The 17,106-nt window shown below is 35.1% G+C and overlaps 2 protein-coding genes across 2 annotated transcripts in view; one reads left to right on the top strand and one right to left on the bottom strand.

The window, feature by feature from the left end:
- LOC138315294 (teashirt homolog 2-like) overlaps nt 1–4,236 on the bottom strand; it is a 143,957-nt gene extending 139,721 nt beyond the window's left edge. The window contains exon 1 of the mRNA XM_069256189.1: nt 4,076–4,236. Coding sequence (XP_069112290.1) covers nt 4,076–4,115 — 40 coding nt within the window. The 5' untranslated portion in view covers nt 4,116–4,236. The remainder of the gene's footprint in view (nt 1–4,075) is intronic.
- A 43-nt stretch (nt 4,237–4,279) lies between these two features.
- LOC138315293 (uncharacterized) lies at nt 4,280–16,855 on the top strand. Its single transcript, XM_069256186.1, has 3 exons — nt 4,280–4,431; nt 7,138–7,210; nt 8,621–16,855. Exon 3 carries the CDS (start codon nt 8,629–8,631, stop codon nt 13,081–13,083), a length of 4,455 nt encoding a protein of 1,484 aa, XP_069112287.1. The 5' UTR covers nt 4,280–4,431; nt 7,138–7,210; nt 8,621–8,628; the 3' UTR covers nt 13,084–16,855.
- The last annotated feature ends 251 nt before the right edge of the window (nt 16,856–17,106 follow it).

Genomic DNA, 17,106 nt, shown 5'->3' with positions numbered 1-17,106 from the left:
AGAGTAGTAGTACATATATAATTCACATAGAAAATCTTGATGAAATTCTAAGAATGTCCTGGATTGCAACGGAACATCCCTTATATACCCCCCGACATACTTTTTAGATCTTCTTCCATATCATTGACAATAAAAAAAATTCTTGTTGTAATAATGTATTATTGAAATTGACAATTTTATATTAATAACTTTTGGGGCCGCGGTGGCCGAGTGGTTATGATGTCCCGACATATTACCGCAAGCCTTCCACCTTTGGGTCATGAATTTGAATCCCATGTGGAGCAGTTACCAAGTACTGACCGCTGGTCGGTGATTTTATTCCGGGTACTCCGGCTTTCCTCCACCATCAAACCTGGCGCGTCTTTAAATGACCCTGGCTGTTAATAGGACGTTAAACTAATAAAACCAAAACTGATAATAAAATGCATCATGTTGTTGATTCATATATACCTTAAACAATGTTAATATTCATTGATATAGTTGAATCAATAACATCCTTCACATATTGAATTATGACAACATGTAAATGTATACTTATTGTCCTACTTGCTTTAAATCCACAATAACAATTACTGATACATGTGTGTGTCATACGTACATTAAGATAAATCCCCTAGCATCAATTATTCAACCCCAAGTACTAAAGAAAATCTATCTATATAGCCCTGATATATCACTGTTTGATGAAACAACTGTATAGCTATGTGTATGAAATATTAAGTGATACCTCAAAACCTTGCTGGATGCATTGAATATATAGATATAATATATCTCTTCATACTTTTTTAAGCAATATCTAATATCTGAATATGATATGAGAAATGCCAATTCTTTTTTCACATGTAGACCCAGACATAGACCAGAAATGAATTCTACATTACATTTGTACTTTCCATTAAAAAAATCAAAAGTTCATAAATAGAGGGGTATAGACATAAATGTTCTCTTCTTTTTTTTTAATTCAATGAAAGGCTATCAACTTTATTATTTTATCTTAAGTTTATTAAAATAAAATGCAGAAAACATTGCTTATTTTGTAAAAACTTTACTACAATATATTTCTGTTTTAAATAGTGTTAGAAAGCATCCATGAAAATAAGCATATCAGGTAAATTATAAACAATTTATAAATTCCATGCTCTTTTCATTTATTCTCAAAAGTTTTATATTTTCTAAAACTTTGAAAATATCCAATTTATCAAAGATATTGAGATTTAGAAGAACAATTTAAATATTACCATTGATACATCTTTAGCCTTCAAACTCCTAAACTTGAATAGTTTTAAAATAAAAGCCTGCTGTAGATACTTTAGACTTTTGTTAGTCAATATTGAAAGAAATTGCCTTACTTGGAAACAAAGTTCATCCACACATAGCCAACAACTGTCAGTGACAGTAAAGTTAATATTTGACCTTAGCTGTCTTTTCTTTCAAATTTGTGTCTTTTGAGAATTTCAATAGCAAAGCTACCAGTACTTAAAATGGAAATTATGCTGGTACCATAGAGTCACCTATTCTTGCCATATCTTTTAAACAGCCAATATTCCAACACCAAGGGATATTATTTTCTTTATATGATGGACCTAAACTGGTTTGCATTACTCAAAGTTCAGAATCAATTGTTTTAATGATTCAAAAGTATTCCCTTTATGAGCTGTCTGCAAAGAATGAAACTGACAGGTAAATGCATAAAGGTTAATCAATTCTCTAATTACAAAACTGATTCAAGAGAAGTATTTTTATTTCTAATACATGGAATTGCTTCCGATAAAGACATTTAAGAGTCTGATGTATTATCCATTGTTATCGTATGTATAGAATTACCTTATGATCATTTTTGTATTTTTAGAAGTTCTGCGTTACGAAAACTGACAAGTGAAAAATATGGAATATGGGAAACCATTATTTATCCATAAATACTAATTTTAACACTCCTTATGATATGAAGTGATGGTTACATTGAGCCATTTAAAACCATAATTTCTCTTAAGTTAATTACAAACTGACAAAAATTCCTGTTATTTACAAATATCTGTTATGCATCAATCACAATAAAGTGAAAATGAGAAAAAAAAACAAAACTCAATTAGATATTTTCTCCCACATGCCAATTAACTTAAAATGACTACTTTCACAGATAGTGTCCTCATATTCAGAATACGCCTGCATTGATGCTTCAATTCAAAACTGGTACACAAGATAAATAGATTTTCCTGAAATAGTGTTTTGTCTCTGCCCTAACTGTATGGAGGGTGCACATTATTTGAAAATGATGCGACACTAGAAAGTTGAATATAAGGCCATGCGTCTTAGAAAATCTGCCATCCCCAAGTAATAAAACATCATGGCTGCATGTAATTATCTTGAGGAACTGGTGGAAAACAGGATAATTTCATTGTAGTTTATGTAGCCCTTTCTTCATGTCATTGTGAAAACTAACTATAACAGCTGTCTATATTTATGTACCCAAGTTTAATGGGATTAAAGTCCAATTATGTCTACCCATGAATAATGACCTGTATCAATAAAACATATATACATAGTTTCTTTTGAAAAGTTACATTATGCAGGTTGATTTTCTAAAAGTAACTTAAAGACAGTATATAGGCTATATGTCAAATAATCTTAGAGAGATTTTTCTCTACAAAGTCATGCTTTTTTCTACAAATTAACCTCAACCCCTAAGTTGACGAAAACTAATACATATAATGGATAAGGAGCTTTATTCATTGTGTAACAGGAATGAATAGTTGCAGGTATATTTATACTGCTTAGATCATACCTCATGTTCTACCTTAGTTAAGTGTTGTTAGTAATATTCCGGAAGTCTATAACCCTGATTTGAATAAGTGTTACTGCGCATTTTGTTTCTACCAACAGAGATTGATTGAAAAGCAACAGGTTGATATAAAATTCAATCTGTTACTCAAAGAGTATACATGAACTCTGGCTAAGTATTCTATAGTGAAATAACAGCCTATCATTCGAGTAATTTATTGAACCTCCAATCTAACTATTATTTCCCGTTCAGAGTGAACTTTTAAAGTAATTTTTAATTCTTTTGTCTCCCCACCCATGTTTCTCAGGAAATGACTGACGGTGCTATATATAGGCTGAACGACCTTCCACATCCCCAGCCATTATAAGCACAGCTACCTGAGTTTTAAAAAGCTGAGTGTCAGTTGTCAGACAAACGAGCTGCAGTTGACAGCTGCTCTCCTAATGTATGTCATGTGCAAATCAATTTGATGTTTTCAGATAAAACTACCCCACTTGGCCTTGCAATGGTATTTTCTTCATTAACTATTATTTATGGGCTTGCAAACTGACATGTATGAAAAATAAATGACGTTATTTGTGTTCTCTTTTGACTGATAACAGTAACCATCAATCACATTGCAATTAGCATCTCCCATTACACAACCCCATGAATTCCTTCCAGAGCGTGATTCCCCCTGGAAACCAAACAACAAGTTTCTTTAGATCACACTGCGTGAGGATAATTATAAATGCAAAAAGTTTCACTTCCCATGTTATGGTCCCAAATGTCATCTTATCATTTCATCTAATGCAAGACTTTACTAATACATCTTGCAAAATGTCAGATATGAAGCAGGCGTCTTTGTTTGCACTGTTGAACAAATACATTAACAATATAAAAGCTGGGGCTGATTGATGGAAGCGGAGATTGATTGTACTGGTTCCACAAAGGCCGCCTGACAGCTGATTGACAATCTGCAATGAAACCTTTGATTGATGTGTTCAGAACAAACAGCAGATGTGCCTGTTGTCGGCTAACACTTAAACAGCATAGTACGGGCGACATGTTCTAAATCCTCCTCGCCCCATAAAGATTAAACCTAAGATGAAAGTGGCACATAAAACATTTCAAAAATGAACTTTATGTTTTCTCAACACAATTAAAAATGTAAACAGATACCCGTAATTTGTTTTCGGGTACGTCGCGACATTCTGAGTATGGGTAGCCATGCGTGCGTTTTTGACAGACGACATAAAATGTAACTGCTCCAATATGATTGTGTACACGAATTTCATGTTGGTGGTCTGTACTTACATTTACATCGTTTGGGCTGTTCTTGTTTTCTTCTTGGCATTCTCTGGGTCGTTAATCGTCCACTGCCATCAGTTTTTGTTGTCAACCATTATTTAAAAGTACCGCATGTCAAGAAAAACAGCAGCACACTGCTCAAACCAACCTCCAAAACTCACCCGGAAGTAAATATTCTCCGGTCGTAGGTGAAAACCGATAAGCATGCGCATTTCGTCCAATGTTGCCTTATTTCCGGTATCGTTTCTCGACTTTCACACGAACACCTCATCAAAATGCCAGTTTATTTGTGTTGCAACTATATGGAGACTTCAGTAATCTATGTCTGTATGTAGCGGACTGTCATAGATGTCCTTGCATAGGTAAATTCTATATACAAACCATAAAATTCTCCGAAATGTACCGATTTGTCTCCATGTATATTGTACCTTTTATAGCCAATTTCCCAACCAAAACAAACACATCACTGATCAATGCACATGTGTATTTGTCGGAATAGAGATGCCGTCAGATCAATGTATTGCATGCAATTGGCTATTTATGAATTCACTGGTGTGCTTATATCATATCTATATCAATATAAGTACTTAGTAATCCGCAATGGGGATTTAACGTTACACTGACAAAATGTACATTGTGAATATTGAAGTATGAGATTCACCAGCATGCAATGTACGCAAGGATAAAGGCCTAAAAATTGTTTCATGTCTGACAGAGACAGGCACTATCTGCTTGGCCTATGTCTATAGCAACATCGTCAGAATATATAATATATGTGTAAAAGGAGCGGGTCGGTGTGGTTTGTACATGGTGTTAAATACGGTCTCTGTCACCCAGCTGACAGATCATGCTTCTTTGGCTCAGTCGGTAGATTTCCATGCCGGAGACCCCGGTTTGATTCCTGGTCGGGGCCCTCAACAGGAATGTGTATTTTCCCTGTTCTTCTTAATTGGCGCCCAACTAAATAACCCATGGAAGGTGGTTAAAGAGTCTCGGGTTGAGATTGAGGAAATCTCAAGAAAAACGAGGGGAGTAATGTAAAAGGAGCGGGTCGGTGTGGTTTGTATATAGTGTTAAATATGATCTCTGTCACTCAGCTGACAAAGCATGCTTCTTTGGCTCAGTCGGTAGAGCCGTAGATTTCCACGCCGCAGATCTGGGTTCGATTCTTATTGTGCCAACTTGGAATGGGTGTTGGTACCGGGTAAATGGTATATATTACAATACGAACCAATAATGTTCCGATCATTGATGATGCTCTATATGATACATTCAAATTCAAAATCAAAACCACACAAAATATTTCATAGGCGAACCCTGATTGGATAGCCATAAGGTTCATACTGAAGTGACCCCAAACAGAGAATTGTTTGATCTTGTATTGGAGCATATCATAATGGAGCAGAGTTACGAATCTAGTTTTAAATAGATTGGAATTTTGCACAAATATATAGTTTAATTTCAAACTCTGCAAAACAATATAGATTTTCATATTTGCATGGGTTTAATGAAAGGAAAAGGAAGTATTAAGGATACTGTGCAACATGTTGTCATGCCATTATTATTACATTTTGTAAATCCTCATGATCTTGTATATGGTGATCTTTCTCAAGCCACTACCGGGGCATATATATTTCCAACTTGGAGCCCTCAAACATGATGTGCTGGACAAACTGGTTGGTTTAAATGGAATATCATGTTCAATTTATATTATTGAATGTTATTTAGTTCTTACTAGAACAACCAGAATGTTTCGCTATAAATAGAGGACTTGTACCCAAACAACTAGAATGTTTCGCTAAATAATACATACTGTCTATCTCAGGATTTACGTTATATAATACATACAATACCTGTCACGCTGACTTCAGTTGTTGACACAAAATCCAGCAATATAGGCAGATTCATGTAGGTGGTAAAATAAAATTGAACTAACAGTAACTGGCATTATACTAATATTCAATTGAAATGTCATATAAAATTACATGTATAATTGTATATAGTCAAGGATTTATCAGTTAAGAACCAGATTTTGTCTTGATTAATTTGCTCCAACAATTTATCACATTTTTCTTTCATTCTTTATTAATAGGAAAATTAGTTTGTGCTTGTTAATGATAATAAACAATTTAAATCTATAAATTATATTTTGGAAGCAAAGTGTATTATAATATTTAGTGCTGATTTATCAGATTCTTCTGAACATTGAAATGTTCACAATCACATGCCCTATATGTGCACTGTCAGGACAAATACACATTTTATAGGGTGTATTGGCTTTGGGTGAAGCATGATGAAGGGAAGTAACTCTTGCAAAATAAGTTGCTGACCAAGCAGCATGTTGCAGTCTTATTTATAATATATGCTTAAGCTTGTGCAAACAAGTCTTAAGAATCTGTATATTTAAAGAATATGATGAGACGCAATGGTATAAAGAAATGTGTCATAATTTGAGAACAAATTCTAATTTTTAAGTGTTATATAATAAATTTTATGCCTCAATATATACCATCCTTCAACTGATATTATTTTAATCAGAATATTATGAATCATTAGATGAACATTCTACTACAAGTAATATGTTGTTGCTTCCATAAACAATCTAAAACAGAGGTATCAAAATAGTGGAAATTTTTAGTGGTCACTGATATGAAATACAATTAAAAAAAAAAAAAAAACTCATGACCTAGGTTGATATTGTCTTAAACAATTGATAAAGCTAATATTGGACAATTTTTTAATTTTAAAGACATCTAAACGGCACTAAGATAACTTTACATTGTGCCACAGTATGAAAACTTATTGATAACTGTTAATAAACAGTCTTAAAAAATTGATAAAGCTGAAATTGGACGATTGCTTAATTTTAAAGACATCAAAACTGCACTTAAATAACTTTACAGTACCTACAATGTACATAGTATGAAAACTAATTATAACTTATCATTAGATATAAATTTGAAATTTCATGATGGATATAGTATTCTATTGTATGTAGATTTAAAAAGTTTCATTGATTTTTTATAAGATTTAATTCCTTGTGAAGACTAATTTGTGTGTATTTTCAGCTGGTTAACACTCAGACGAGGACAGGAGGTGGGCCAGTGTGATTGGTAGGAGATCTGTAACAGCTACATAGAGGTGAGAGGTCATCAATGTCAAGTGTACACGTAGACACTAACCTGACAAAATTTAGTGATGTAAATAATTACCTATCCCTTCGAGTTATGTCCGTATTTTTTCCTGATGTCACATTTTATAGGGTGTGCCTGACTATATTTGCCAAGTTTTGTTATACGACTCTTAACAATTATCTGTCATATTGTCATTATAATAAAGACAATAACATGAGATGTATGTCATCGTCCAGCTTCAGATGCATAGTCCATATAACATCCCAGCTGCTATAAGGTCACAGGTCAAAGGTTAGAGTCCACAAGGATGTCATATTATTTTTTCCTTTCTTGTTTTTTTTTACAAACAAAACAAAAATTGCAGTGTTGTCTGCAGAGTGAGTTATGAGAGAACGACGGAAATTAATTGTAGATGTTTGGCATATGTTCAGTATGACGTCAGACAAGATATAACTGATGGTGTAGCCTATGGGAGATGACACCAGGATGAGGATGGATTGTCTCCTTATTTCACTAATTAATTGAATTTTAATTGACCACTGACAGGTGCTTTACTGAGTTTGTTGACAATATAGCTTGCACCTTAATTTTTGACATACTGTAAAAACATTTAATTTCGTTGGGGTAAAGTTTTGTTGTTTGATGTCTATAAACATTTTCGTTGGGGGGGGGGGGGGGTCGTTGTTCTTCTTTTTAAGATACAGATTTAGTTCTGGTTTAATTTTTTGTGTGTTTTTGTTTTGTTTTGGTTTTTGCATTTTTTATATCTCATGAAATAAACGAAATCTAATGGTTTTACAGTAATTATAACTCTGTATCTGTTCAGTTACAAAACTTCATGTATAATAAAATGAAGCCATGTCAAACACCAGTCCAATATGTGTTAATGTTATATGACCTACAATTTGACCTTTGACCTACATGTACACATATAACAGCATGTCTAAACTCTTGTTGGCTGGGAAACTTCAATACATATCAATTCTTGACTCTTTGATTTGTGTAACAAGTGTTGTTTTTTTTTTACTTACATCTTAAGGCAAATGTATATTAAAATGGCTTCTTGATCAGTTTTTCTGACCTATATGTGGAAAGAGCAAAGAATGTCATAAAATTTTGTAAATTTTGCTCAAGTTGGTTTGTTTTTTAAAGATATTGATACTAGTAATTGTTCTTATACTTAGTCTTATCTTAGTCTTAATCTTTTAAGCAACAAATTCTCAGTCCGTGATCATATATCTAGCTTTAATGTTCAAAATTAAGAACTTGGACATGTTATTATGGTATCTACAATTTATGTAAAATAAAGATTTAAATTAATAAGTTAGTTTAATTTGAGCAATTATGATGGCCTATTTAGATAAAGAAATAATGGTGAAATATGCTACATGTTTGACACATTGTCTTTATTTTTCAGGCCTAGCTATGGACGGGGATGAACTCTATGACATGCACATGTGCCTGGTGTGCCAATCAACTGTTGTTGGCCTCCTCAACTATGTCAACCATAAGAAATATGACTGTCCAGGAAAGCAACAGGCCCAGAAACCTCCAAACTCCAGTGTTTCTAGTTCAGTTCAACAACCGGCACAGGTAGGGACAACAAGTGTTCTTGTTCAGAATCAGCGTCCTGATAACCATGTCAACAGCAAATCCAATGTCGACCTTGGCACTGTCATAAGTCTACAGGATCAGCCCCAAAGTTCAGCTAATACGACCTTGACCTTTACAGGGTCAGATGGAGGTCATGGTGAGATAACAGGCACCATTGGCCACCGTGAAGATTTGTCAGAGACACAAGCTCAGGACTACAGTACAAGTTCTATGGCTAGGAATCAAATTAACTCTATCTCCATTGGTAATGTCATGACGAAATGTTCTATTCCAACCACAGCACCGCTTGACATTGGAACTTCCAATCAACTGCTCTCATCTTCTGCTAATCTGAATGGAAATTCATCCCAGAACCCAGTCCATGTAGATACAAATCTAGAATACTCCAGTTTTCGTCCAGATGCATTTAGTCCAGGAACTAGCAGTGTGGTGGATCCTAACATGATCATGAGTTCAAGAACTTCAGGAGAAAGGTCTGAGGACTTCTTCTCTTCACTCGCTCTCCAGAGCAAAAACCAACAGCAGAACACTATGCTTAGTCAGGGCCTAAGTCAGGGTCTGAGTCATACTGTATCAAGTGGCAACAATGAGAGTCTAACCAATGACCTGCCAATATCAAACATCTTAAACAATCTGAACTTCAGTGATGATGAAGACATGAACTTTTCGTTCTCTGAGGACGATTTGTTTGAAGATGCCTTTTCAGATTCTGACTCTGACGATGGCTGGAGACCACCGCATAATCACACAAAAGGGAAGTGGAAGCCTGGTCAAGGCCCAGAAACTGGAGGGAAATGGAAGCTAGGTCAAGGTCACTTACAAACTGGTGGAAAATGGAAACCAGGTCAAGGTCATCATCAGTCTGGAGGGAAGTGGAAGCCAGGTCAAGGTCCCCGTCAGACTGGTGGAAAATGGAAACCAGGACAAGGTCCTTACAGTTCTGGGGGTAAATACAAGCCAGGTCATGCTCCTGGAGGGAAATGGAAGCCGGGTCAATCCCTTCTTCAGACTAAAGTTACTAAAGTGAATAAAAAGAGAAGAGGCAGGCCAAAAGCTTCCAACAGCCAGCAAGAGTACTTCTGTACAGCTTGTAACATATACTTCAAAAATCGGTTCTCTTACTCTAGTCACTGTACAGGGAAACAACACAAAGAGAATGTCATCATCGGGAAGTGTTATGATAATGACACTGACGGAGGCTTAGGACTCGGGGAAAGCCTCAATGTCCCACAAATTAAAAGTGTAGAGGAAAATTTCAATCCAGATTCCCCAAATAGAGATTCTCAAACAGCCGATTCTCTGTCAAATAGCAATATCCCTGAGTATAAAACAAGCGGCCTGTCAATAGACAGCCCGGAAGATGAAGAAGAGGTTTCTGTTCCTGATGGTTTGATGGCTGAAAATTCAGAACACACAGAGGATCAAGATGATAATGTAAAAGATGTTGAAAATGATAAGTCAGATACGTCATCTAAGAACAAGAACAAAATATTAATTGACACTGATGATAATGATGATGATGAAAATGTACATAATTTTGAAAATGACGCTGAAGGTAGTAATGAGGATGATGTGGAGAACGACGAACAGCCCCAGGAGGACCCTGAGCCCATCAACCTTCCTTCGGAAGTATTAGTGTGCTGGATCTGTGACAAAAAATTCTACAGCAAGTATGTGTTGGCCCGCCACATGTTGTCACCCTACCATCAGAATCGTGCCAAAGGCCACCCGGATTCTCTCCGTGTGTTGGAGCAGTACAACAAGTACATTGTCAGACTCAGTCCCTTTCAATGCAGTCCATGTCAGTTCTACTTCAATCGGGACGAGGATCTGCGAAATCATCTGGCCACTGAATCTCACGTCAAACGTATAAAGAAACTCAGCGGGCAGCTGATATGTACCCTTTGTAAATTTGTCAGTCGAGACAACAATGCTTTTCGAGATCACATGGATTCCAGAATGTCGCATATAGAAGGACTGAAGAAAGGAAAAAAACCATGCATCATAAAGGAGAAATTCCAGGGCACTCAGTGTAAGTTCTGTGATAAAATCACCCACTCACGTACCCATATGAAACGTCATGTTCATTACAAGCACGCAGCTGAACTAAACTTGAAGAGCTACAAAGTGGAGAAGAATGGAAAGTATAAGTGCTGTGAATGCTCTAAAGAGTTTAAGTCCTACAAAGTATTGAACATCCACATTCGAAGGCAGCATAATATGAGTAGTGAGAACTATTGTGATATCTGTAATAAGACACTGGCAGACAAATATTCGTACGAACGTCATTTGCTAGGAGATAAACATGTCAGAAATGAACAAAGTCAACAGTATCGACGCTCTGTCAACAAGACACTCAATAGTAAGTTTGAAGTTGTAAATCAAGCTGAAAGCTTGACACCCGCAAACCTAGCAGCAGGTTTTAAGCGAAGTGTTAAGCTGATTTTGCGCTCACTGCCAGCCAAGAGGAATCGTAAGAACAAGAAAAAGGTGGAGAATAAGATATACAAATGTGACCACTGCGATCACAGTGTGCCGAAATATTCCGATCTCCGCCCTCACTATATTGATGTTCACTCGAACCACATTCTAGTTTGTGACATCTGCGACATGACCTTTATCAGCCAAAAGGCCCTCAAACATCACAACCAGAGTAAGCTACATCAGACAAACCTTGAGGAGGTGGAGGGTAAAAACACCCAGGAAATCTACCAGTGTGAAATTTGTAAGCACCGCTTTACCGAGGAGGGATGGAAGCAGTTTCACATGGAAGTATACCATCTTCACCCAAACTCGGAGGAGGCTCTGCAGAAAAAACTTGGTGGTAAGGACATCACCAGTAAAGTTTATAAGGATTACCTTTTAAGTGTTGAACATCTTGACAGATCAGAAAAAGTAAACTGTCCGGTTTGTGAGAAAAACCTTAAAAAGGAACATGTGCTCGAACATTTACGTCTACACACAGGGAATAAACCTTTCATGTGTAGGTACTGTAATTTTGGGTTTATTTCCGCTCTGTCGTTGCGACGCCATCTGTTGGGTCACATGGGCCTGACAGAAAGGAAGTGTGAGGAGTGTGGGAAGGAGTACAAAAAGATATCGTCTTATAAGGAACATATGTTACAACATGAGATGGAAAAGGCTGGCAAACAGAAGTTCATGTGTGATATCTGTGGTCAGGCATTTTACCTACAGAAACAACTCAACAATCACATGCGCCGGCATGGGGAACGCAAGTACAAGTGCTCATTTGACAATTGCCACTGGAGTTTCTATTTCTCCAATGAACTGGAATCACACATGAGGTCTCATACAAGAGAAAAGCCTTTCCTCTGTGATATTTGTGGTTATGCTGCTGCCACTAAAAACCGTCTGCTACGACATTCGAGGACTCACACTGGAGAAAGGAAATTTCATTGTGAATACTGTACATACAAAGCTGGTACAAGTACACATTTACGGCGTCATATGAGAATTCACATAGGATCCAAACCGTACAAATGTCCTTACTGTGATTACTCATGTAACACACATGAAAACATCCGCAAACATATTGTCAAAACCAAGAAACATGCAGGGCTTAGTATATATCCGTGTAAATTCTGTCCTTTTGGAACAAATAAGGTCACAGAATTCAGAGAGCATTTGGTAGACATTCATCCCAATGAGGTGGAAGGCAGCGTATTTGACGGCCTTGCTGAAATGACAGGACTTTACAACAAGGAACAGGACCCAAGGAAGCCATCTGAGGGCATGCGAATCAATCCCATCAAGGAGAGGAAAGTTAGACTACAGAATAAACAATTCAACATGAAAAAACGTGAAAACTCTGAAAGTTCGAAAGCTCAACAAAAAGTTCACTCTTCCGATTACGTTACCCATCCAGATACCATGATAATGACAACAGAGCAACACAAATTAGCCAACCACATTACTCCTATCTGGCATGAGCATGTGGAGAAAGAGGCTCGGGATGCTGCTACAATTTTAGTATCTGCAGGTAACCCTAGTACATCTGGGCTTCATACTCACCCGCACGCATCAGCCCTTCACGGCTCCCTGGGGCTCATGTCGGCGTACAACTACTACCCCGAGGCCCTGACGGCGCGCAGTAAAGTGGACGGTCCGTACATACCTAATGGTACCGCTACAAACTTGATAAGGATGGACCCTCATACAAGTCTGCCTAACCATGTCCACCAACAGTGTGACAGGCCAGATCTTATCATAGACTATCTGGAAATGGAAGTTCAGGAAAACACCTAGTCGTTGAATGGAATAATGGAGTAGTTTATCTCCTCTTTCACTGAAAATGGACGAGTTTTAGTATCATACTGGGAAACTTACAGCAGGAAACCTGGATTGGGTCAGAAAAGGATCCACAAGTAACTTTAACATATTTTGTTGCTTTCTGAATCAACTATATATGCTACCTCCAAAAATTCTGTTACCAGTGTGTACCGGTAAGTTAAGTTTTGCAGACAAATTAACTCTGATAAAAATCATGGATAAATAATCACAGAAATGAAGAAAAAACAAATGTACTGGTTGATGAAAAATTTACAGTATCTAGAATGATTATAATAACAAGATTTACATATTTTGTACTAAATGTTTTTATAAAAATGGATGAGTAACAGAACTTTTAAAGGGTAGTGTTACAGTGATATTTAAGAATTTTGTTATATATAATCAGATTGTGGAAATGATCAAATTAATATTCATGTTTAGTTTATGTTTAAATTAATTCTTAACCAGAAAATCAAATTAGGAACATGTATACAAAGTTACATAAATCTGTTGGATCTGTTTTCTTTGCTGCATTTTGGTAGATTAAGCAGTATGTAGTAGGCATACTTTCCATGAAGTATCATTTGATTCAGTGATTAGCTAGACACTTGTCTGCATATAAACATTCTCAATTAACAGCAAGCTTACAATTGAGGGTCATTTATGGACATACAAGAATGTGAAGGAAAGCTGGATTTAACAAATGAAAGAATACACATTCTGATGGTCAAAATCTGTAATTGATAACAAAATATCTGCTGGATGCACCATGGTATTAAGATATGGTGACATATTACCACAAGCCCTTCACCTCTGGATAGAGTTCAAATCCCAAGTGGCACAGTTGTCAGGTACTGACTGCTGGTCGGTGTTTTTTTCTCTCCGTTAACTCTGGCTTTCCTCCACCAACAAACTTGACACATCCTGAAATGATCCTAGCTGTTAAAAGGTTCTTGAATTAATAAAACCAAGTCTACTGGTTTTGGCAATCCATAGGTTTATAGCTAGTATGAAACAGAAACCAATTCCATTTTAAAAACTTTTATAGACTGTGATTCAAAATTGCGTCAAGTCAAGGCCACTTTCTTGAACTTTGACCCCAGTCTTTCATGGAAACAAGCCAAACATCTTAGATTTGTGAATTACCTAATGAGAAGTATTGTTGAAACCTAACATTAGTGTTATTTTCCTATGTTATGAATTTCAAAATATTGTGCAAGTTGTGATTGGTAAATAGGTATCAAAATTGAAACCATTGTTATTTTGATTAATTGAGAAATACTTTTTTCCATTAATTTGTTTTAGTTGTAATTGCCATTAGTGTGTTTTAAGTTATGTTAATCTAGTGTGCATACACATTTCTTATTTCTGATTTTATCATTTCTTTTCTTCAAAAGTGACAGACATTTTCATCATTGTTTTACATTTTCATTACTATTTTATAAACTCAAAGCTATGTGCATACTGTTAGTTGGAACATTCAGCTGATTTTAGCAGCAATTAAGTATCTTTTTGTGCAAGTGTATATTATGAAATCACTGTAAAGGTATCAGGGCTTATTAAAGGTATTCTTTAAAATATGAACAGATCTCCTTACCTGATTCCATCTTTACATATTACAGAGTTATCTGCCCTTGTGGGTAGGTATTGATGGTGATGTCATGTGTTTGCGAGCATGCGTAACATCATACATTCTAAAGAAAGAAAATGATTTAAGTTTCGTTCACTAAACTAAATAATGACATCACAATGGATACCTACTTGCAAAGTAGGTAGCTCTGCAATATGGAATGCGAAGATGGAATACAGGTGTAGAGATAATGAAATACATGTACCATATTACTGTAAACCAAGTGATTGTTGTGTGTGATAAAACACAAATTTCATGGGTAAAAGTAAATTGCCATGAAACTCTAAAACCTAAAATAAGTAAAGTAGAATACCGGAAGTCAATATCACAAAATTAAATGTCTGAGAAAACATATAAAAAAGGTAAATAAGGTCACCGTGAAAATAAACCTCCAACAACTTGCTATACACAGCTCTGCGTAATACATAACATGTAATATTTGTTTTTGTGAATTGAACACCATTGGCTAGATTTTCTGTACTAATATGAAAACTTTCTTTATTTTCACGAGATAGAAATTATTGCGTAATTAAAATTTACAAGTAATTTCATGAAATAGCTCTGACATATATAATACCTAATCTAAAAAATTGTAAATTATATTCAACAGCTCTTGATTGCAAAGTAACGTATTTACGAATATGTTGAAATTATAGAAAATGCAAATTTCGAATATACACAGTGGTATATATTAGCTTTTGATTAATAATTTTAAAAAAGGTGATTTTCTTGAAAGTCTATTCTACGCAGCTATTTAAATGATCAGTCTCATATTGAAAGTGTTGGTTTCACAAGTTCCTTAATTAGCTGTACATACCATTTAGGGCTGATGATAAGTTAACAACAGATGGTATCGTGACATCACACAATTGTTTCATGATGGCACGATTAATTAATCAATTACATTTGACGATTTTCACATTTTCAGAATGTATAGCACAAAGTTGTTTCCTCTTATTTAGAAACAAAATTTGAAAGATTTTGCTTATACAAGCAATTTGATAATTTATATCCCTGCACTGGAGGTACCACTAACATGAATTTTTGATTTGCAACCAAATGATTGAATTTTGAAATAAAAATTCAGATTAATGCATGATTCTATATGAATAAATTATTATTAACAATTGCTATATATATTTATTTCTTCATATATCGGATACTGGTCTATCTGTATTTCTAGGGAATTTGAGCTGGACATCTCTTTTTAAGAAAAAATAAATATTGTTCACTCCTGTATGCATGGTTAAAAATAATTTCCATTTGCAAAAGTTATGTAGATCTACCAGGGGTATTTTTGATATCATCACTGAGTTGTACAACTCCATTTGTATATGTATGTAAAAGTATTGTGAAAACATTGTGGTTGTAATATAACTATATTCTGTCATCGCATATATGACAGAGTTATCTGCCTTTGCAGGACAATGATGATATCAACTGTTTTGCCAATTTTTCTGGGAAAGTCTTATTCTCAGACTCAGAAAAAATTGACGGATCTCCAGCTGTCAATCAAACCGCATGTGACTTTGCATTTTGTATTGTGTTTGCTACAATTTTTGCTCCGACATTGAATATGTACATGTGCATACTGCATGGGCAGATAACTCTGTTATAATGCACATGCAGAAGAGAATTTTAGGATTTCTTTTATCATTTTTTTGGTCTCATTTTTGATTTTTCGTTGCGTGAAGTTAAAGAGTGGAATATTTTTTGTACTTATTACAAATTGTTCTGTTGATTTATTTCTCTGTTAAATTTAAATATTTAATAAAGCTATGTATATCCAATTAATTTGTTATATATAAAACTATTTATAGAATATACTAATTGAGAAAACTGTTGCTTCAATCATGATTTCTATTGAAAATACTTTCTACACGGATGAACCTGTACTTTAAAATGTAGGTTTATTGAACACTAGGATTACATTATATATGATTATGAAATTTTATATTGATTAATAATTAATGTGTATAAAGTCAAAAAATGGTAGATGTATATGTGTATAATTGAACTCTGAACTGGGATTTCCCTGGATGAATGTACATGTATGTAGAGTGCTTTGAACATAATTCATAATCATGATTAAAAAAATATGACTTACATTATACCTAACCACTTTGTTTGTAGTTTTATTGTTTTGATAGGAAAAAAATGTTAATTAACTTATTATTATTAAACAGACTTGTATACAGGTACCTGGTATATAATACAGCCAACAGAATTAAGTACATACTTAGCGTAATCATATGGTGGGTTATAAGGGCATTATACTTAAATTAAGATCCACATTATAGGAAGTTATCTCCCTTTGTTACCACTGTGTAAAAAAAAAAAAATCAGTCTGGGGCATCATTGCATTTTGA

This window comes from Argopecten irradians, chromosome 2, assembly GCF_041381155.1.
Source record: "Argopecten irradians isolate NY chromosome 2, Ai_NY, whole genome shotgun sequence".
NCBI lineage: Eukaryota > Metazoa > Mollusca > Bivalvia > Pectinida > Pectinidae > Argopecten > Argopecten irradians.
This window is presented reverse-complemented; position numbering and strand designations above follow the sequence as displayed.